Below are 23564 nucleotides of genomic sequence, written 5' to 3' on the forward strand. Positions count from 1 at the left end.
CGGTTATCTGCTATCCCCTATTTGTGAACGTAAATACTCAAGGATGGGAAGCCAGTCAGCCAGCTGAGCATGCGCAGAGCAGTCAATCATTATGCTGGCTGCTCTGCGCATGCCAAAGACGTCCTTCACAAAAAAAAGGACGTCCCTGATGAGCACCTGGACGTTTTCCTTCAGCTTTTGTGATTGGCGTCCTTCTTGGACGTGTTTTCTTATGTGCCTGAAATGACCACAGCCATGGAGGTTCTCTCAACATTCTCCGTCCCCTCCAAGGTTGTTTTCAGCTTGCGCCCCCCCCCCCCCGAATCGGGACATGCGAGGAAGTCCGACTCCAAATCAAAACTATTTGGACGTCCCTCCCCCCAGGACTCTCTCAGTCAATCACAGCGCGTTTAGCTCTGATTGTATCAGCTAAACGCGCTGTGATTGGCTGAGAGAGACCTGGAGGGAGGGACGTCCAAATAGTTTTGATTTGGACGTCTTCGCATGTCCCAATCCTGGGAGGGGGGGGGCGCAAGCTAAAAACAACCTTGGAGGGGAGAATGTTGAGAGAACCTCCATGGCTGTGGTCATTTCAGGCACGTAAGAAAAACACGTCCGAGAAGGACGCCCATCACAAAAGCTGAAGGAAAATGTCCATGTGCTCGTCAGGGACGTCCTTTTTTTTTTTTTTTTTGAGTACCTAACACTTGGACATTCTTCACTCGAAAAGAAAAAAAGGACGTCACTGACGAGCACTTGGATGTTTTTTTTTTCCTTCCGATTCCCTCACAGCAGCCCCAATGAGAGGTGCAAACTTCCCGTTAGGTTTTCCACGGTAAGGGGATCGGAAAACGGTAGTGCATCGCATCCCATACACATTATAATACTAATTTGCTCATTTGCATTCCGTGTTCGTTAGCTGCTACCGTGACAGGAAAATGGCTCGGAGAACCCTTTTGTGCATGTCTCTGTTTACTACTTGCGCATTAAACTGGCTAGAACCAGTTTAAAAGCCACGTTGCTGGCTCGTTAAGTTTAGTGCATCTGGCCCTTAGAAGGAAATTGCGTGCAAATGAGCTAACAGCGAGCAGCTCATTTGCATGCGATTTCCTTCATGCATGCCCGTTTTTTACCGATTCGCTAAGGAATCGGTAAGGGAAGGGCTCTTTCCGTGGGGTTAGTGAATCTGGCTGTCAGTGGGAGATAACCGGCTACCTCCCACTGATTGAGCCATGGAGAGGGGTGGGGCAGTAAGAGCAAGCTAAGTATGTCTTGAGGGAGGGTGGGGGCAGAGCAGGGCTTTTTTTTGAGGGGGTACTGAGTACCTGCACCTTTTCCATTGTCTGCTAAAATTGATCCACGGATCCCAAGTTTTAATGAAAGAGCTCAGGCTCTACACACCAATTTTCCCTTGCCATAGATTCTGTGACTGGTTGCAGGGGGTCTGGCTATTGTGGGATGGGTCCCTCCGTGATCACCTCACCCCTGAAGGGTGGCCTAGCATTTGAGTACTGGCACCTTTTTCGCTAGAAAAAAATGCACTAGGGCAGAGCAAGATGAGTGTGTCATGGGGGGGAAGATCACAAAGAGTCCAAAATCGTGCTTAGACGTCATATCAGACTGGATGGACCATACAGGTCTTTATCTGCCATCATTTACTATGTTACTGTATCAAAAATTCCCCTCCACATAGCATTATAAAGTAGCACCCACAACCATCTCCAAGAGCACGCAAATTCAAACGCAAACAGAAGATGTGCAAGTGTATGCATACTCTATGCCGTACACGTGTATTTTATAAAATAAAAAAAATATATGACAGTTCCACCGCTGCTGCTTTGAAATTGTGCCCCTGGGAATGCCTATGCAGGATCCACATAAAAATAAGGGTGTGCATCCTTTTTACATGGGTAAATAGCCACAGATTTTTAAAATGACCTTTTCCACATGTTATATAGGGGTTACACACAGAAACCCCCCTTATAATATTATGCTCATATATTAGTTGTTGCAAGGTGAACTTCAAAGAACTGCTTTTTTTGTGCAATATATACTGTAGCACATCACTTGGTTGTAATGCTGAGGAGACGCTGATAAGGAGTCTTTTCCTCTCCTCAGATAGGTGGTTGCTGCAAAGCAGGTCTCAAAATACACAGCAAATAACAAAAACAAAAAACTACCGCAAATCTCAATCCTTAGTTCCATTGCCTACGGTTAAATCCCAAAAAGAAGGCACTCCACACCTCCTCTTCTTCCCCTCAGTAAAGCACTTGGACAAACAGTCCGTCTCTTTTGCAGGGCTTGGCAAAAGAGAGGGGGAAAAAACCCTCCCAGGAAACTTTAAACCTTTTCCTTCTTCTGAGGACAATCTTATCTTCCTCAAAATAAACCCTTAATAGAGCCCAAAGCACTACCCCTGATTATCATTCCAAAGTTCAATTCAAAGTTCACACAAGTTCATTTTATAGTTCCAAATTGGTCAATGGCTTTTCACATCATTTTCAAACAGCTACAGCATCCTCTAATGCTGGCTGGTCCTACCTCCCTCACACCTGTTAGTATTTGCACTGGTCCTCCCACGGGACTTTGTGAAAGCCAAGAAAACCACAGAGTTCTCCCATCACTGTACCTTCCCAGTCTCTGGAGATATTTTCATTCTCTCTTCTCCCTCAAGCATGGATGCCTCTTGAGCAGTCTGGGGCAGTGATTGATCAGCCCACTCCATCTCCAACTGTCCTCACTTCCTAAGTTCCTACTTCCTCTGTCTTATTAGTCTCTGGGCACCCCTCCCCCTCCCAGCTGCAGCCGAGTGTCCATTGTCCCAGGTACAAATAAGTACCTGTATATAATATGTAAGCCGCATTGAACCTGCTATGAGTGGGAAAGTGCGGGGTACAAATGTAAGAAAACTAAAAATAAATAAATATTGTATTGTTTAGTCAGCCAAGGTGCCTGAACTAAATCAGGATCCTGCTCTGGCTGCAAGGATTGCCTCTAAAATTCCATCAAAAACACTGAATCCCAATTGGGAGAGACAAAAAGACTAAAACTAGTAAAGAGTCAATCCCTGATAAAGTAGAAAAATATAAACTTACAGATGCCTAAAGAATACACCTACCCTCTAAAAAGAGTTTTTATTATATATATATATATATATATATATATATATATATATATATATATATATATATATATATATTTCCCCATAAATACTTAATAGTGTAGCGCAGTGGTTCCCAAGCCTGGTCCTGGAGGCACCCCAGCCAGTCAGGTTTTCGAGATACCCACAATGAGTATCCACGAGAGAGATTTGCATGCAATGGAAGCAGAGCACGCAAATCTCTCTCATGAATATTTATTGTGGATATCCCAAAAACCTGACTGGCTGGGGTGCCTGCAGGACCAGGTTTGGAAACCAGTGGCGTAGTGGGAACTGAGAGAGTTCAGTATAGGCTGACCTTTTAGCCGAGCTAACTTTAAGTGAGACTAGTCGCAAAGCTCTATGCATCATAATTACTCTCAACAACTGTTCCCTCTTTTTTTAAACATACAAGTACAATTGTGTATGAGTTCTTTCTTAATTGAAACTTTGTTATATAGAAATGCAGAAAGGATATTCAATAAGCATCCCAACTTAGGAGGAATCACTACAACCAAAGCAACAGCCCCTAAATTTCAAGAGCTGGTGTCATTAAAAAATCGCATAAAGTTCAAAGCACCAGGATACAGAGCAAAGAACAACGAACTTTTCTTATTTCAAGTTGATGATTCGCAATATCAGTGCATGCTCCCCATGTCTAACATTGCATGGCATTTGTCTGTTTGGGACACTTCACTTCCTCTTGCCAGGCCAGGTTTTTCTTCCCCCTCCAAAAGCTATGCTGTGGCTGGGGATCATACCAGGGAGAACTTTCCCTGTCCTACCTGCCAGTTATAGGTAAAGCTCTCGAGTTATTACAATATGGTGAAAACTAAAGATTTATCTTTCCTCCTTTTCTTTCATCTCCTTTGCATTTTCTCCTTCTCATATCCTCATGTATATTTACTTTATTTCTCTGTTTTCTTTTTCACTTTTCTTCTTCTTTAATATTTTTTAATCCTTCTCTTCTTGTCTCCTTTGCAGCAAGTGGGCCCCAGGGGAGCCAAACGGTGGAAATAACCAAAACATCTGTGTTGAGATGCACCCTAATGGAAACTGGAATGATCATGATTGCTCTGCAAAAAGAAATTGGATCTGTGAGATGGAACCAAAAGATGTCCATCAAAATGTGAAGTGATGGCCTGCACAGGTTGCTGATGTGTTCAGAACTGGCTCTACCATTGACATACCCCAAACTTCAGCCTCTACTGGCTTATGCAAGTCTCCACACATGGCTTCATTCCCTCTTCGTGTCCCAAATGCCCCATTATCATTGTTACTGGTTTTTTTTCCACCCATCTATAGGGTGCAAAGTTGCTAAGTCCCCCTGCTTTTATCCTGTGATTGCATCTACTCAATAATTTACACATTAGGGACCAAATTCTATATATGGTGCCAAAAAAATTGGCGCCGGTGGAAAACGCCCTTATGTAAATTCTATAAACTGTGCCTAATGTTAGGCGCGGTTTATAAAATACAAGTAAGCGCCCGTCCACATCACTGATTTAGGCACAGCCATTTACACCAACGAAATCCTGGTGTAAATGCCCGCGCCGAGCTTTAGGCATGGAGTGGGTTAATTTATAACACTGCGCATAAATTTTAGGAATGCCCATGGCTCCCTATGCTCCTCCCTTGGCTCCCTATGCTCCTCCCTTGGCCATACCCCCTTTTGGGATCCACTTTGGTGGAATTTACACAGACTTCTTTATAGAATACGCTTAGCGAGTAGTGTGCATAAATTAGTGCTGATAATTGTTTGTTAACATACAATTATTGGCACTGATTGGCTTGTTATTAAATTATGCATGCAAATCAGCTACACAGGGCCAGTTTGCATGTATAACTTAAAGTGCCATATATAGAATCTGGGGGTAGAGGGTTGCCATTTGAAATGAATGCATTTTGCCTCCACTGCATACAAGTCTATCTCATGAATATTTATTGCACTGCCTCCACTGCATGCAAATTTATCTCATGAATATTCATTGCACTGCCTTCACTGCATGCAAATCAATCTCATAAATATTCATTGCACTGCCTCCACGGCGTGCAAATGTATCTGATGAGTATTCATTACACTGCCTCCACTGCGTGTAAATCTATCTCATAAATATTCATTGTACTGCCTCCACTGTGTGCATATCTATCTCATGAATATTATACTGCCTACACTGCATGCAAATAAATCTCATGAATATTTATTACATTGCCTCCACTGCATGCAAATCTATCTCATGAATAGTATACTGCCTACACTGCATGCAAATAAATCTCATGAATATTTATTACATTGCCTCCACTGCATGCAAATGTCTCTCATGAATATTATACTGCCTACACTGCATGCAAATAAATCTCATGAATATTTATTACATTGCCTCCCCTGCATGCAAATGTCTCTCATGAATAATCATTGTGGATATCCTGAAAAACTGACTGGCTCAGGGGTGTCCAGGACCAGGTTTGGGAGCCACTGCTTTAAGAAGAGGACGCACTATTAACAACATTCATTGGACATTAAAAATTTTTTTTTTAAAGAGCAACATGAAAATGTTATGGGTGTCCATCCCTAGAAAATACACATGAAATTCAGCCGGTGGCAGGCAGTGCAGTTAGCTGCCACCGGAGGTGCTGACCTCAGATAGTGAATGCCAGTCCATATCTAGCAACCAGCATTGAATATCCGCCTGTGGCAACAAAACCGGCTAACACATAGTCAGCACTAGCTGGTTAAGTCATTAGCGGTTAAAGATTGGCCGCTTAAATAGCAGACCTATCTTAACCGCTCAACTTAACCGGTGTAGTGGTAAATATTGGTGTTTCGCCAGCTAAGTTGCGTGACATAGCTGGTTAGAAACTAGCCACTCAGCACTACTATTCAGCAGGCGATAACCGGCCAGGTTAAAAAGTTAGATCTTCAATTTGAACATGTCAGCCCTTAGTCAAATTAGCTTAGTGGCTAAAGCAATAGCTGAGAACAGTGATGCTGGTTGTAAATTTAGACAAGTCATGTGCCTTAGAGAATAAGCCTGACAAGGAAATGACAGTATTCAAAATGTAACATAATTGAGCTTGGAAAAAGCAAATAATAAAATATTAACATCCAAATCAGTCGACTGTTCGCCTTCTTTCGTGTCCTAGCATTTCCTTCTTCTACTTTTTAATATTTGCGCTTCAGACACATCCTTTGACATTTCCTTTGACTGGAGTATAGTCTTTTCCCTGTAATAATCAGCATGCTGTCCTGCATTAATCCGCATGTAAAGACTACACAGCACCTCAATTTCCATCACTTCCCATCTAGGAGGGCTTTACTGGAGATAAACCAATCAATATTAAACAGTGGTTAAGCACTGATTGTCCCCAACTAAACTAGACATAGATACTCAATGCTGGACATTGAGTTTCCAAGTCTCACTGGACGTGGTGCTGACCACCAGAACTTATAAAAATGCTAAACCAGGGTCCCTGTTAGAAATGGGTACTCATGAGAGAGCAGATATAATTAAACAAATGAGTGAATCTAAAACAATAATAATATTTGTGTTGGATTAATCTCAGAGGAAATACCTCACCCAAGCAAGGAAACGCCACGCGATTTAAACCTCTAAGGGTGGACAAGCTTCTCAATCATTGATATACTCTGTGATATCAATGATTCTCCAGCATTATTATTTTTGGTACTAGTGTGAGTAACGTTAGTGAGGGACTATGAGAGAGCAGTTATGTGAGGAAAAATTCATGTTTAAAGCACAGTGGGTTGATTTATTTGATACTATTTAAAATTTATTATCACGGAGTATATCAATGATTGAGAAGCTTGTCCACCATTAGAGGTTTAAATCGCGTGGCGTTTCCTTGCTTGGGTGAGGTATTTCCTCTGAGATTACTCCAACACAAATATTATTATTGTTTTAGATTCACTCATTTGTTTAATTATATCTGCTGTCTCATGAGTACCCATTTCTAACAGGGACCCTGGTTTAGCATTTTTATTGATCTTACATTACCAGTGGTTATTTTCTGGGTTTGTATTTTTTTGACCACCAGAACTTACGCAGATCCTAGCCAACATTCAGCTGGGTCCTACGTAAGTTACTTAATGCAAGACCCAGCAGATTATTGACTGGAACTTGCATAAGGGGATCATTTTCTTCCACCATCCCCCCACTTATGAACCCCCCCCCCTCCCCAATGAACAGATCCCCTTCCCCAACCCCCCTTGCCTACCCACCAATAGGCCCCTCCTCCCCAAGACGCACCTTAAGCTCCCTGGTGATCTAGTGGGGTTGGCCAGTTTTCGCTGTTTTCTCTTTATTTTCTGTTGTAATCCACTTTGAACCTGGAGCTTAAGCAGAATAGAAATCCTGGAATTAAATTAAATTGGAAATGCTATTCTGAAGGAAAGGGAAAGGGGACTTGATATATTGCCTTTCTGTGGTTTTTGCAACTACATTTAAAGCGGTTTACATAGTATATACCAGAGTCACAAGGATTGAACCCACTTCCCCACGAGCAAAGTCCGCTGCACTGACCACTAGGCTACTCCTCCACTGGTAACGTTCCATGTAGAATCTCAAAGGGAAATGGGACTTGCTATACCACCTGAGCAATGGAGGTTTAAGTGACTTACCCAGTGTCACAAGGAGCTGCAGTGGGAATTGAGCCCAGTTCCTCAGGATCAAAGTCTGCTGCACTGACCACTATGATACTCCTCCATGGATTATTGCTAATGTAAAATAATATTGGGTAGACATTCATAGCGATTTCCCCAGGCAGAAGAGGCTCCTGCTCAGTTAAATCACACTGACCATGCCCTGAGGGAATATTCAGTGGCACTTATCTGGATAGTGCCACAAAATATTCCCTCCAACCACCAAGGCACTATCCAGATAGAGCAGGGGTAGTCCAGGGGCAGAGCTGGGGAGGAACTGGCACTTATCTGGGTGCCAGTGATAATCATCCAGTGTCTGGATAAGGTTAACCGAGCAGATAGAACTGCATAAAATGAAGTCCTATCTTTACTGGGTTAAGCCACAACATCTAGTCATAGTCTCATAGTACTAACTGTAGTACCACAAGAATATAAGTACATAAGTATTGCCATACTGGGAAAGACCAAAGGTCCATCGAGCCCAGCATCCTGTTTCCAACAGTGGCCAATCCAGGTCACAAATACCCGGCAAGATCCCAAAAATGTACAAAACATTTTATACTGCTTATCCCAGAAATAGTGGATTTTCCCTAAGTCCATTTAATAATGGTCTATGGACTTTTCCTTTAGGAAGCCGTCTAAACCTTTTTAAAACTCCGCTAAGCTAACCGCCTTTACCACAACGAATTCCAGAGTTTAATTGCACATTGAGTGAAGAAAAATTTTCTCTGATTCGTTTTAAATTTACTACATTGTAGCTTCATCGCATGCAATCTAGTCCTAGTATTTTTGGAAAGCGTGAACAGACGCTTCACATCTACCCGTTCAACTCCACTCATTATTTTATAGACCTCTATCATATCTCCCCTCAGCCGCCTTTTCTCCAAGCTGAAGAGCCCTAGCTGCTTTAGCCTTTCCTCATAGGGAAATCGTCCCTTCCCCTTTATCATTTTTGTCGCCCTTCTCTTCATCTTTTCTAATTCAACTATATCTTTTTTGAGATGCAGCGACTAGAATTGAACACAATATTTGAGGTGCGGTTGCACCATGGAGCGATACAAAGGCATTATAACATCCTCATTTTTGTTTTCCATTCCTTTCCTAATAATACCTAACATTCTATTTGCTTTCTTAGCCGCAGCAGCAGCACACTGAGCAGAAGGTCACAGAGGTCACAGCTGCCATTTTGTACCACGAGCTGGCAGGAGCAGGAGCAACTGGGAATTGCTTCTGTCAGCATAACCCTATATCACCAGGTAACCATTGAAGTGGGTGTAGGGGGACCTGCAGGGGATGTGGTGGGAGCTCCTCCAGGGGCATCATCAGGAGAGAGGATGCTCTGGTAGCGGGTTGAATATTGTTTTGTTTTCTGAGAATCAAAGTGCTAATCTTGCTCAAAGCTAGCTAGGCTGCAGCCTGCTCCCATTGCTCCCAAACTAACTGTTAATAGAACTAGCCCTATTCTCTACAGGGGAACAATTATTATAAACAAGATGCAAGCCTGGGATTCCAAACTGCATGCCTTTATCAAATTACAAGAAACAAGTCCTATGAATAAGACCCCACTTAATATGAGTGAGAGTGAGTAAAAGACTTTTGAATTAACTAGTTCCTCCTGAGTCCCAGTGGTTCACTGCTGCTCCACTTAGCCACTCCAAGCTTCAGACTGGCTGCTGGCAGAGCGGGAGGCTAACAGAGGCATTTTCGAGAGAGAAGGGCGCCCATCTTTGGACACAAATCGGGAGATGGGTGTCCTTCTCTCAGGGTCGCCCAAATCGGCATAATCGAAAGCCGATTTTGGGCATCCTCACCTGCTTTCCGTCGTGGGGATGACCAAAGTTCCCGGGGTCGTGTCGGCAGCATAGCAAAGGCAGGACGGGGCATGGTTAAGAGATGGGCATCCTTGGCCGATAATGGAAAAAAGAAGGGCGTCCCTGACGAGCATTTGGTCGACTTTACTTGGTCCCTTTTTTTCACAACCAAGCCTCGAAAAGGTGCCCGAACTGACCAGATGACCACTGGAGGGAATTGGGGATGACCTCCCCTTACTCCCCCAGTGGTCACCAACCCCCTCCCACCCAAAACAAAATTAAAAAACATTTTTTCCAGCCTCTATGCCAGCCTCAAATGTCATACCCAGCTCCATCACAGCAGTATGCAGGTCCCTGGAGCAGTTTTTAGTGGGTGCAGTGCACTTCAGGCAGGCAGACCCAGGCCCACTTCCCCCCCCCCCCCACCTGTTACACTTGTGGTGGTGGTAAATGAGAACCCTCCAAAACCCACCTTAAACCCACTGTACCCACATGTAGGTGCCCCCCCTTCATCCCTAAGCGCTATGGTAGTGGTGTACAGTTGTGGGGAGTGGGTTTTGGGGGGGCTCAGCACACAAGGTAAGGGAGCTATGCACCTGGGAGCAATTTGTGAAGTGCACTGCAGTGCCCCCTAGGGTGCCCGGTTGGTGTCCTGGCATGTCAGGAGGACCAGTGCACTATGAATGCTGGCTCCTCCCACGACCAAATGCCTTGGATTTGGTCATTTTTGAGATGGGCATCCTCGGTTTCCATTATCGGCAAAAACCAAGGTCGCCCATCTCTAAGGTTAACCATCTCAACATTAGGTCGACCAGCTTCATGTACAATTTCTTATTCATGATAGATTTTCTAAATGTTAAACATCCATAGCTATCCCAGTACGTTTATGATACTGTATTGTAAAATTGGATTCTTAACAACAAATTACTTTCTTATGCATTATTCTTTGTTATGTATCTTATACTGCTTATTGTAAGCCACACTGAAGTCAAACTTGTTTGGGATAATGTGAGATATAAATGTCACAAATAAATACATAAATAAAATCATAAATGTGGTATATAAAGTATATTAAAGCTAACCACCTGTGATTTAGGGTGTAGAGGCTTAAGGTCTTCTTGAGGGAAATCGTAAAGAATGGAAGCTCATGGGTCTCTACCCCCACCTCCAATATGTCTTGCAGGAGACAGAAACCTTAGTGGAGTTATTCTGTCTATTCTTTCTTCCTTCTTCTGACAAATGTTCTCCAGAAACACTTTCCAGACATGCACATAATATTCCTACCTGTCAGTGGTTTACTTCCCACAAGCAATACATCACTGCTAATATTAACACATTTAGGGGTCCTTTTACAAAGCTGTGGTAAGCACTATACTCATGCTAACCACAGCAAACATGTTATTTATTTATTTATTTATTTGTTGCATTTGTATCCCACATTTTCCCACCTATTTGCAGGCTCAATGTGGCTTACATTGTTCCGTCATGGCGATCGCCATTTCCGGAGTGAGAGATACAAGTGGTATTACATTAAGGATCATGATTGCTTCTTACTGCGGGGTACACTGAGGTGTCCCACAATAATTTTGGGATCTGCATATATGCCTCGTTTGATGAAGTGGTGGACTTGTTGCATTCTTTGGGTCGTGGGGCTTTACTGGAGAAACATAGAAACATTATGGCAGATAAGGGCCATAAATGCCCGTCCTGTCTGCCTATCCTCAACAACCACTAACTCTTTCTTTTCCCAAGGGATCCCATGTGCTTATCCCATGCTTTCTTAAATTCTGACACAGTCTCCACGACCGCCATCGGGAGGCCATTTCACGCTTCCGTGAAAGAGTATTTCCTTAGATTCCTCCCAAGCCTATTTCCTCTTAACTTTATCCTATGCCCTCTCATTTCAGAGGTTTCCTGCATTTGAAAAAGGCTCACCTCCTGTACGTTAACGCCACTGAGGTATTTAGACATCTCTATTATACCCCCCTCTCTTGCCTCTCTTCCAGCAAATACATGTTGAGATTTATAAGCCTGTCTCTATATGTTTTATAGCAGAGACCTCGTACCAATTTTGTAGCTGCCCTCTGGACTGAGTTCATCCTGTTTATATCTTTCTGTAGGTGCGGTCTCCAGAATTGCACGCAGTACTCCAAATGGGGTCCGTCTCACCAGAAACCTATCCAAGGGCACTATCATCTCTTTTTTTCTGCTGGTCATCCCTCTCTTTATGCACCCAAGCATCCTTCTGGCTTTGACCGTCACCCTTTCTACCTGTTTGGCTACCTTAAGGTCATCAGACACAATCACCACCAAGTCCCACTCTTTTTTTATACACATGACCCATGAGAGGAGGTGGATATTGAGTCACCGATCTGCTTATTGCCGGTGTGTCCCAACTCTTCCATCAGCTTGAGTTTTGTTTCGATGGGGTCTATAATTTTGATAAGTGCATGCCTATGGGGTGTGCAATCTCGTGTTCCTATTTCAAGATGTTTGCAATTTTTGTGCATTGGGTGGTTCAGCAAGTTGCAATGCAATTGTTCATTACTTGAACGATTTTCTTTCTGGAGGGTCAGCAGATTCGGAGCAGTGCTCACAGCTTTCAATGTGTGGCACACCGATTGGGGATTCCTTTGGCTGAGGACAAAACGGAGGAGCTGAGTATGACCTTGATTTTTCTCGGTATTGAATTGGACTCTGCGCATGGAGTCCCAGCTTCCACCAGGTAAGGTAGCAGCATTATCAGCGGTGGTTTTGGTGGCGAGTCTGTGGAAGAAGTTGACTCAAGGAGATTCAGTCTTTGGTGGGCCACCTGTAGCAACAGGAGTAATTACAGGATGGTTGCTAGGGCTGGAGGGGCTGTGATAGGACGAGAGAATGGGGAGGAGTTAGGGTCGTGAGGCAAATCACCAGATGAGGATTTTTGGCAGGCTGTGGGATGTTGTGGTTATGTGGATAGAGTTGGGGAAGTTAGCTGGTGGTGAGGATAGAGTGGAGAGACTAATCCCGCCCACCCTCCTCTTTGGGTTGGAAGGGTGGTGGTGTATAGTTCCGTGTGTTGGAAGTCTTCTGAAGATTGGGGGATGTGTCCCTTTGGTGGCTGGACTCAGTCACAGGTTTTGGGGTGGGGTGGTATGGGGAGTCATGAGGGGTACAGAAGCAGTTTAATAAAGTTAATGTTCAGAGTTTAGCCTATATGGAGTGGACCTCACATAGGTGTCACCACCACATAGGTTGGAGTAATTCTGCAAATCCACGGGTCATGCTATTAGTTAGTGTGACTTGGCAACACCGCAGGTCATGCTATGACTGTCGTGATGTGATTGATGGATATGAAAGTGTAGAAGTGCGAATACCAATGTAACGCATTTACTCCTAATTCTATAATCTTGCATGCCCATTTTCACACTAAGTGATGAATTCTATAAATGATGCCAGAATATTGGCACTGAAAAAAAGCACTATTCTATAAACCATGCTTAAATTTAGGCGCAGTATATAGAATAGCACTTACGCCAGGGAATCTCGCCTAAATTTAGGCGTGGCCATTTCCACCAACTGAAACACAGTGCAAATCTTAGCGCCTTTCACACCTTTTGGTCAGCGGAGTAGTGGTGAGCCCTTGTGCTGTTGCCAGGAGTTGGTGACCGGCGGCTGACATAGCCCCAGGTCTTCACCTGGCCAACTGCCATTCCCTTGGGTTCAGGCAGCCTGCAGGACTTGGAAGGTCTGTAGTCAGGGCAGCTGGAAGGTGGCACTGGAAGCAGGCAGGTCACAAGAGTCAGACTATGAGCAGGAAGACAGGAAACTGGACCAGGTCAGGTCGCACCGCTAGCAGAAGAAGTCAGATACCAGGCAAGGGTCAGACCAGGCAGGAGGCAGGAGATGTCAGATACCAGGCGAGGGTCAGGTCAGGCAGCAAGAAGTATCCTACAGAGGACGAAGCAACACGCAGGAGACCAATGTATCCGTGGCTGTTGCTGAAGCACTGAGTGAGTCGCAGAGCCCGCAGAAAAAGAGGAGGTGGAATTTCTGACGTCTGCCATGATGACATCCTCCGTGTCAAGTGTGGAGACCCAGAAATATAGTCCCACGGTGCGGCCAGGAGCGCCCACCAGTACAGGAAGAGGGGAAGAAACTGCGATGTGCCGGAGCTCACTCTCCAGGTAGGGAAATGTGACAATGCCTAAATTAGGCATGTATCCCCTTTATTCTATAACTACGTTCATAAATTATAGCAAAGCCCCTGTTCCACCCATCATGACCTTCCCATTTCCACATCCCTTTTTTGAACTCACACATATAAAAAGATTCAACATTTAACAAATCTACTTAATTAAATAGTAGATAAACCAACTTTACAAAACAGAAAAACTTTCATATTCTTTCTAAACTTAAAATAATGAGTACATGATCTCAAACAAAAAGGAAGCTGAGTCCACAAATTAGCCAACTGAAACTGGATAGAGGAAGAGAGTTGTCTAACCAGTTTTAACCTCCTGAACATTAGAAATCTAAGTTGAAGGGGATGTTACATATACTAGAATACATCGGAGTAGGAGGAACAGTTTTCAAATGGTTCAAAGGATTCCTGACCACAAGATCATACCAAGTAACAACGAACGTGGACAGATCACTCCCATGGACACCTGAATGTGGAATCCCCCAAGGATCCCCCCTCTCACCAACCTTATTCAACCTAATGATGATACCTTTAGCAAAACTTTTAGCCAATCAAAACCTCAACCCCTACATATGTGCAGATGACGTCACAATTTACATCCCGTTCAAACATGATCTAAATGAAATCACCAACGAGATCAACCAAAGCCTCCAAATAATGCACACCTGGGCAGATGCATTCCAACTAAAACTTAATGTAGAAAAAACACAATGTCTTGTACTTACATCACAATATAACACAAAAAACTTCCCTATCACAACTTCACCTTGTGGGGATAGTGCTGGGCAGACTTATACGTTCTGTGCCAGAGCCGGTGGTGGGAGGCGGAGCAGGTGGTTGGGAGGTGGGGATAGTGCTGGGCAGACTTATACGGTCTGTGCCCTGAAAAAGACAGGTACAAATCAAGGTAAGGTATACACAAAAAATGACACGTGAGTTTATCTTGTTGGGCAGACTGGGTGGACCGTGCAGGTCTTTTTCTGCCGTCATCTACTATGTTACTATGTTACTATGTATACACTAGAGTCTGCAACTGCTCTCCGGCACTATGTAAGCCACATTGAACCTACAAAGAGGTGGGAAAATGTGGGGTACAAATGTAACAAATAAATAAATATATAGGCAGGCCCAGCGAGACCAGAGAAAGCACATGGGCCAAGCTGGAGGATGGAGGCACAGCACAGCAGCCACGTGGCAAGAGGAGGCAGCGTGCTTGCATGGGTGGGGCCCTTCCCACTCCTCAGATAGCCCGTTGGGCAGCTTGGGCTATCTTTGGGCTCCCTGTGGGTGTGTGCCCAATGTTAGGTGCAAGAAGCATGCCAAGCTAGTACTCTGCACAGAGTGCTCTTTACAGAATACTGTCTTAGCTCGAATCATAACGATGTCTATCTTGGCGCACTATTTACTGAATCTGGCCCTGTATGTATAAATGTGTGCCCCAGCAAGGCTCTACGTCCCCTTTAAATATATGATCCCCAGAATTGTATAAAAAATCACTAAAAATTGCACGCACAAGAACATAACATAAGAACATAAGAATAGCCATACTGGGTCAGACCTAAGGTCCAAGTAGCCCAGTATCTTGTTTCCAACAGTGAGCAAGTCAGATCACAATATCTGGCAGAAACCCAAACAGTAGCAACATTCCAGAATCTCAAAGAGTAGCAAGATTCCACGAAGAACCCCAAAGAATAGCAAAATTCCAGGCAGAATCTCAAAGAGTAACAAGATTCCATATAGAACCCCAAAGAGTAGCAAGATTCCATACAGAACCCCAACGAGTAGCAAGATTCCATACAGAATCTCATAGAGTAGCAGGATTCCATACAGAGCCCCAAAGAGTAGCAAGATTCCATGTAGAACCCCAAAGAGTAGCAAGATTCCATTCCTTGTGCCCAATGTTAGGTGCAAGAAGCATGCCAAACTATTATTTTGTAAACATTGCTCTGCACAGAGTGCTCTTTATAGAATACTGTCTTAGCTTGAATCATAACGATGTCTATCTTGACACACTATTTACTGAATCTGGCCCTGTATGCATAAATGTGTGCCCCAGCAAGGCTCCACACATGTCTATGTCCCGTTTCAAACATATGTTCCCCAGAATTGTATAAAAAATCACTAAAAATTGCACGCACAAGAACATAACATAAGAATAGCCATACTGGGTCAGACCAAAGGTCCATGTAGCCCAGTAACTTGTTTCCAACAGTGAGCAAGTCAGGTCACAATATCTGGCAGAAACCCAAACAGTAGCAACATGGAGAAACCCAAACAGTAGTGGAGGAGTGGCCTAGTGGTTAGGGTGCTGGACTTTGGTCCTGGGGAACTGAGGAACTGAGTTGATTCCCAGCACAGGCAGCTCCTTGTGACTCTGGGCAAGTCACTTAACCCTCCATTGCCTGCTGCATAGAGCCTGCCATGAGTGGGACAAGTGCGGGGTACAAATGTAAAAAAAATAAAAAATTCCAGAATCTCAAAGAGTAGCAAGATTCCACAAAAAACCCCAAAGAATAGCAAAATTCCAGGCAGAATCTCAAAGAGTAACAAGATTCCAGGCAGAATCTCAAAACAGTAGCAAGAATCCATGCTACCAGTCCCAGGGCAAGTACTGTCTTCTTTCCCATGTCTATCTCAATAACAGACTATAGACTTTTCCTCCAAGAACTTATCCAAACCTTTCTTAAACCCAGATATGCTAACTGCTGTTATTACATCTTCTGGCAAAGAGTTCCAGAGCTTGAACTATTTGTTGAGTGAAAAAATGTTTCCTCCAATTTACATGTGCAATTTTAATTGAACACTGAGCTAATTAGTGATGATAATTGGCTTTCTAACAAGCAATTATTGGCGTAATTAGAATGAATTAAAAAGCATGTGCATAAATTTAGCTGCAGGATCTGCACCTAAATTTTACATAAGAGTCAAAAAAGGGGCACAAAAATAGGAGGGTCATGGGCAGATCGGTAGTGTTCCCTTCATTTTCGCACGTAATTATTAAATAAAGTGCCTAGATTAGGCATGAGGATTTTCACCATGTTTCCATTGGTGTAAATAACCATGCTTAAATGTAGTCGGGGTTCCCGGTTGTAAGCGCTATTTCTTTAAACCGTGCCTAACTTTAAGTGTAATTTATAGAGTAGCATTTTAAAAACAAATTTTGGTGCTGATTTTATAGGCACCATATATAGAATTTACTCCAATATGTGAGTTAGGCACATATATAAAGAATCATGTTTATGCGTAAATTTGACATATGCACGCATGTCTGCATACATAGGTGCATTTAAACTACTGTTCTAAAATTTATGCATGATACAACATTGTGTTTTGCTATACAAGACTCCAAGGGATTTTGTTTGTAGCAGGACTCTCCAGAGAGACAAAGCCAGGCCTGGGGCTATCCATTTTGAGGATTGAGAGCAGGCCCCTGGACCAGGACCCCCCACTTAGCAGTAGCTTACTGCTCATTCATCAGTCCCTCTCCTGCTTCAGTTTGCCAAGTTATCATGTAACATGTTATTGCATTAACTGCTGGCCATGGGTCCTTCTTCCTGCCACGTTCCCTCCTGCCTATGTGGAAATAGGAAGTACTTCACATAGGACGCAGGACATGGATGGCAGAGCAGAGTTAACGGGATAATGCAATAACCCAGCACACAGGAGCAGGAGACCAATCCAGCCTTCTTCTGCCTGTGTGTCTGCCACCGGAAGCCTGAAAAAAGCAGCTTTTTTATTGCCGTAGCCAGGTCCCCCTTGGAGGCTGGGCTCTAGGGAATCTTGCCCCCCCCCCCCCACCCCCTCTCTCGGAGGCCCTGGTTTCAATTAGAATTCATAGTGAGTGCTTACTTCTACTTTCGATCAGGATTGCAAGATTGTGTTTGTTGATACTTTATAATACTGTATTTTTCATATCCTTTTATTTTGTTGTACTTTGATCATTGTGTTTTGCATTGCTCTGGATAAAGTTGTGCAATTTGTAAATAAATATTGTGTTTATATTGTTTCAAGGAATCAAAGTTTGTAAGATACAGAAGGGGAAGTTCTTTATGGAATTGAGGTAAGCAAAATTAGATATATTACACTCATATATTTCTTCGGTTCACATTTCTTTGTTTCACATTTACTCATGTACTTTTTCTTTTATCAGATTCTATTCTTTTAAACATATTTATCTTTATATTTTATCTTATTTTTATGGTGATGTGCAAGTTAATTTTGTTACATTATATTCCATGTTTATTTATGTTTTAGACCCCCGAGGAAGGCTTTTCACTTGGGTCACCTCTTTACTGCATGGTGGACCACTATCTCTGGCAAATAAACATTTTAGAAGCTCTTACTTCTAGTTTGCCTGGTTATTTGGACTACTCTTCCTTTCCACCCTTGTTTTTTGTGCTTTGTGCATAAGTTCTCTTGTAAAAGTTGGACAGCAAGCTGCCTCATGTTTCTTTGGAAGAAACAAGTGGGGAAAGTAAAGCTTGTACTGGACATAACTTAACTCTTCCTACTTGCGATTTCCAAATGTGTTTGTCACACATGAACTCTACCAAAACATCACTCTGTATTTGTTCATACCGGTATTGGCGATCGCCTTTATGGTACTATGTAAGCCACATTGAGCCTGCAAATAGGTGGGAAAATGTGGGATACAAATGTAATAAATAAATACATATAAGTACATAAGTATTGCCATACTGGGACAGACCAAAGGTCCATCAAGCCCAGTAGCCTGTTTCCAACAGTGTCCAATCCAGGTTACAATTACCTGGCAAGATCCCAAATCAATACATTTTATGTTACTTATCCCAGAAATAAGCTGTGGATTTCCCATGTTAATAATGGCTTATGGACTTTTCTTTTAGGAAGCTCTCTAAACCTTTTTTAAACCCTGATAAGCTAACTGCTTTTACTACATTCTCAGTCAACAAATTCCAGAGTTTTATTACATGTTGAGTGAAGAAATATTTCCTCCAATTTGTTTTAAATTTACTACTTTGCATGCCTCCTAGTCCTTGTATTTTTGGAAAGCGTAAACAAGTGATTCACGTCTACCTGTTCCACTCCACTCATCATTTTATAGACCTCTATCATATCTCCCCTCAGTCATCTTTTCTCCAAACTGAAGAGCCCTAGCCACTTTAGCCTTTCCTCATAGGGAAGTCATCCCATCCCCTTTCTTCACCCAATCTGTAATTAAACTCTGGAATTCATTGCCAGAGAATGTGGTAAAGGCGGTTAGCTTAGCAGAGTTTAAAAAAGGGTTGGACATCTTCCTACAGGATACGTCCATAGACCATTATTAAATTGGACTTGGGGAAAGTCCACTATTTCTGGGATAAGCAGCATAAAATGTTTTGTACTTTTTTGAGATCTTGCCAGGTATTTGTGACCTGGATTGGCCACTGTTGGAAACAGGATGCTGGGTTTGATGGACCTTTGTTCTGTCCCAGTATGGCAATACTTATGTACTTTTTTTTTATTACATTTGTATCCCGCACTTTTCCACTCATGGCAGGCTCAATGTGGCTTACATGGGGCAATGGAGGGTTAAGTGACTTACCCAGAGTCACAAGGAGCTGCCTGTGCCTTAAGTGGAAATCGAACTCAGTTCCTCAGTTCCCCAGGACCAAAGTCCACCACCCTAACCACTAGGCCACTCATGTACTTTATCATTTTCATCGCCCTTCTCTGTACCGTTTTAGATTCCACTATATGTTTTTGAGATACGGTGACCCACAGAATTCTTTCCAACTTGCGCGTTTGTGTTGTGGTTTGTGGTCATTCAAAAAGTATGTAAGCATTGAGTTCTGGCAAGCAATTATGCAAAGTGTTCCTTGACATGTATTTTGCTACAAATTTCCGAAACTTCTTTAAATTACACCATTAAGTAACAAAGGAGCACTTTTACCAACCAGCTGTAAGAGATGGTCTGTGGTGGCGTGGCGCATGGGATTGCCACAGCGGGTAAAGGGGTTGTTTTTCCCAAGAGTCATTAAATGGCCATGCACTACTTAGAAAATTGCCACACAGCCATTTACCAGATTACCGTCGGGCACGCCAACTTCCCGCCCACCGGTGCTAGAAAATAAAACCTATTTTCTAGCGCTGGAAACAGCACACGGCAGACCGAGAACTACCGCCAGGCTCCTGGATGAGCCTGATGGTAGGGGTGATTTGTCAAGTGCTACCCCGGCAGTAGCCCTACTGCCTTTTAGTAAAAGGCCCCAAAGTTATATGACAAAATATAGGGCGTTCCCTTTTTTGCAATCACTTTGAAGAGTCATCATTGTTGTGGCTGTCTGGGTCTGGAAAATATAGAAGAGCAAGAACAGGAAAACAAACCTTCCACAAAAAGTCAAAGAACCAACACAAGAGTGGAAGACACCATGAATAATTCTAAAGATGGCCAGAGGAAAAATTTTATTCTTCAAATGCAGCGAACAGGAAGCGCTGAGAAGAAATACCCAGCATGGGCCATGGTTTGGCACAAAGGCCTTCATTAGTGGTCCAGTTAACAGGGGCATAGCCAGACCTCGAGGTGGGAGGGGGCCAGAGCCCAAAGTGGGGGGCACATTTTGGTCCACCTCCCCGCTGCCGCTCCCTATCCACTGCCCCCACTGCACATACCTTGGCTGGCGGGGGTCCCCAACCCCCGCCAGCTGAAATATTTGTCCAGCACTGGTCTCCGCCACACTGCCTGACCTGCTCTCTCTTCCCGTCATGTCCTGCATGCTCGTTTTAATGACATTCACTAAAACAAGCATGCAGCGAGGGGAAGAGCAGGGCAGGAAATGTGGCAGAGACCAGTGCTGGACAAATGCTTCAGCTGGTGGGAGTTGGAGACCCCCACCAGCCAAAACAGGGGCCCAGAGCCAATTTGCAGGGGCCTAGTCCCCCCTGCCCCCCCTTAGCTACACCACTGGTTAACCGACAAGCCAAGTTATGGAAACGTGCTCAGCTGTATAAGCAGTGCATTTTTTCTAGCGAAAAAGGTGCCGGTACTCAAATGGCAGACCACCCCTCAGGGGTGGGGTGATCAGCGAGGGACCCATATCACAATAGCCAGGCCCACTGCAACTAGTCACAGAATCTATGACAAAAGGCGGAATTGGTGTGTACAGCCTGAGCTCTTTCATTAAAACTTAGGGACCATGGGTCAATTTTAGCACACAATGGAAAAGGTGCTGGTACTCAGTACCCCCAAGTACCCCCTCAAAAAAAGCCCTGTTTATAAGCATCATAAAGGTACATATGGTGTAAACAACAGTGTATCAAGCTTAAATCAAATTGTCATAATTTGGCTTGTTGGTTAACAGGACCCCTGACGAAGGCTGAGTGCTGAAACACGGCCCGTGTTGGTTATTTCTTCTTCGCTGCTTTTGAAGAATTAAATTTTTTCACTGGCCATCTTTGGACTTGCTCACGATGTCTTCTACACTTTGTGTTGGTTCTCTGGAAAATACAGAGTCACTTTTGAGTTTCACATTCTATTTCACCAGAATCCTGGAGACAGTGGACGGTCAAGATTTTGAATAGTTCCCTTTTTGGAACTTCAGAAGGAGAAGTGTGAATGAAGTGTGGTGATATAAGATGGGAGGCAGTCTAAGAGAAGAAAGAGATACAGATTGTCAGTGTGAGAAGAGCTCCCGCTTGGAATAGTCTTCGATCATGAATCAAAATGAGTATTCGAGCTCTGATGAACTCAGAAAGGACATGCATAAAGAGAACAGAGAGGAAGAAGTCATGAGGCAATCAGGTAAACAGCATATAAGATCTCCCTTTCAAAATATAAATTTCATGTTCTTTTTTTTCTTTAATAAAATAGAGTTTGAAAGAACCACACCTTGGTAATCAATGTAATTGCAACAACAGGCTCAAGGCACTCGTATTTAAGTTGTGTTCATTGGTCTTTTAAATTGTTGCACGGTTCTGCTTCTAGCTCTATGACATATGTAATTCAGATTTCTAATTAGAAATACAAGCCCTGAATCAATCAACCCTAATAAGATAGTATAGAAGAAACTGTTTTCAAACACTTTCTCATATCAGGCTCCTAATCACTGGAATGAGCTTCCATATGAAATCAGAGATCAGGAAAATTATGGTAAATTCCACAAATTAATGAAGATGGTTTTGTTTAGGAAGTATATGAGTCATAAATTTAGGATTTTTGACTCTTTTATAGATTTTATAGGTTTTTATACAAATATCTTGTGTAATGGTGAGCCACACTGAACTCAGGTATGTGTGGGGTACAAATGCCATGTAATGTTAGTCCACTTTAAGGTAATAAATATAAATAAAACAAAATAAAAAAATAAGGTGGTAATACACTGTCATTTTGTTTATTGGACTAACTTTATACTTTTTCTGACTAGCATTTGAAGGCTTTTTCAGACCTGAAGAAGAAGGCATTGCCTTTGAAAGGTAGTAAAGATGTATTAAGTTAGTCCACTAAAAAAGTATAATCTTATCTTCATTTTTTTTTTACATTTCTATTTTTTTTACTGTTTTCATTAGAAAGCCTCTTCCTGGTATGGGGCCTCTCCTGTGAGATCCACTTTAGACCTTGACGGTCACTTAACACCTCATGAGCTATTCTTACCCTCTTGAGGTCCTCCTTCTTTTGTGGGGGTCCCATCTTCCTCTTTATGCTAGGACTACCCCCTCCCTTCAATGCTTCTCCTTTCTTAGCTCCAGGCCTTTTCCGCCAGATCTGTCCCTGGAGGGTTTAACAAAGTAGCCTGAACTGAACTATCAACCTGTTCTTTGGCCTGTGTTTGCACTTCTGCATGTAAGAGTGACTCTCTTGCTAGCTTACTTTCCTTGAGCTTGGCCTAAGCCTCTTGCAAGTAAAGGTCTAAGCTCTCTCTCTCTCTCTCTCTTTCTCTCTCTCTCTCTCTCTCTCTAGCTGCATCTTATCCTGCCTCAGCTGAGCCACCTCACTAGTCAAGATCTCACAGTGGGCTTTTAAGTCCTGATTTACCTTCTTCAAGCTTCTGGTCAGCACTGCAGCCTGCTAGAGTTCCACAAATATCAGATCTACCACTTGTGCGTGTACCTGGCTCATGTCACCTACATGGGCTGCAGAGTCCTGTTTAGCCCTGTTTAGACTTTCCAGGTTCTCATTTACCGGCAAATCTACATTGCCACACGCTAATTGATTAGCGCAGGATTACCGTGCACGGTAATTGTTTTTAATGGTTGTGTGTTAATACAACATTAGTGCATGGCCATTAATATAAAAATAGAAAATCAGCCATTTTACTGCTTTGGTAAAAATGACCTTGGTGCATAGGAATTTAAAGGCCACTTTCTATCGCAGCTTATTAAAAGAACTCTTAAAAGTTTTAAGGCACTTAAACTAACTGAGGGGTCCTTTTACAAAGCTGCGGCAAAAGGGGGCCTGCGCTGTTTTTGATGCATGCCGAGTCCCCCTTTTACCACAGCAGGTAAAAGGCAGGGTCTTTAAAAAAAAAGAAATGGACGTCTTGCAAGTGAAGCACTTGCCGCACACCCATTTCAGGTGGAAGCACTTACCGCCACCCATTGAGGGGCGGTAAGGGCTCCCGCTCTACCCCAGTGGTAACTAGGCAGCATGTGACACTGCTCAATTACCACTGGGTACACACCAGCACTACAAAAATAAAAATAAAAATATTTTCATAGCACCAGAAATGTCGCGCGCTGGGGGTGGGAGCTACTGTTGGGCTGCTGAGGTGGACCGGCGGTTCTTCCCTTTTAGGTTGGCTTCCTGCCACTTTGTAAAAGGGCCCCTAAATATTCATTAAT

General features: G+C 43.3%; 2 protein-coding genes across 8 annotated transcripts in view; both read left to right on the forward strand.

The window, feature by feature from the left end:
* Positions 1 to 4894, forward strand: part of LOC115466323 (C-type lectin lectoxin-Thr1-like) — a 52698-nt gene extending 47804 nt beyond the window's left edge. Inside the window, exon 8 of the mRNA XM_030197500.1 lies at positions 4103 to 4894. Within this exon, the coding sequence (XP_030053360.1) occupies positions 4103 to 4256 (154 nt within the window). The 3' untranslated portion in view covers positions 4257 to 4894. The remainder of the gene's footprint in view (positions 1 to 4102) is intronic.
* LOC115466322 (CD209 antigen-like protein B) overlaps positions 1 to 23564 on the forward strand; it is a 351731-nt gene that overhangs the window by 281826 nt on the left and 46341 nt on the right. Inside the window, exons 1-3 of one of the 7 annotated variants that reach the window (XM_030197499.1) lie at positions 17383 to 17606; positions 17781 to 17829; positions 21272 to 21528. The exons of the other annotated variants lie outside the window; for them this stretch is intronic. Of the exons in view, the coding sequence (XP_030053359.1) occupies positions 21441 to 21528 (88 nt within the window). The 5' untranslated portion in view covers positions 17383 to 17606; positions 17781 to 17829; positions 21272 to 21440. Of the gene's footprint in view, positions 1 to 17382; positions 17607 to 17780; positions 17830 to 21271; positions 21529 to 23564 lie in introns of those variants that run through there. 7 annotated transcript variants of the gene reach the window in all.

The sequence above is a fragment of the Microcaecilia unicolor genome, chromosome 3 (assembly GCF_901765095.1).
Source record: "Microcaecilia unicolor chromosome 3, aMicUni1.1, whole genome shotgun sequence".
Classification (NCBI taxonomy): Eukaryota; Metazoa; Chordata; class Amphibia; order Gymnophiona; family Siphonopidae; genus Microcaecilia; species Microcaecilia unicolor.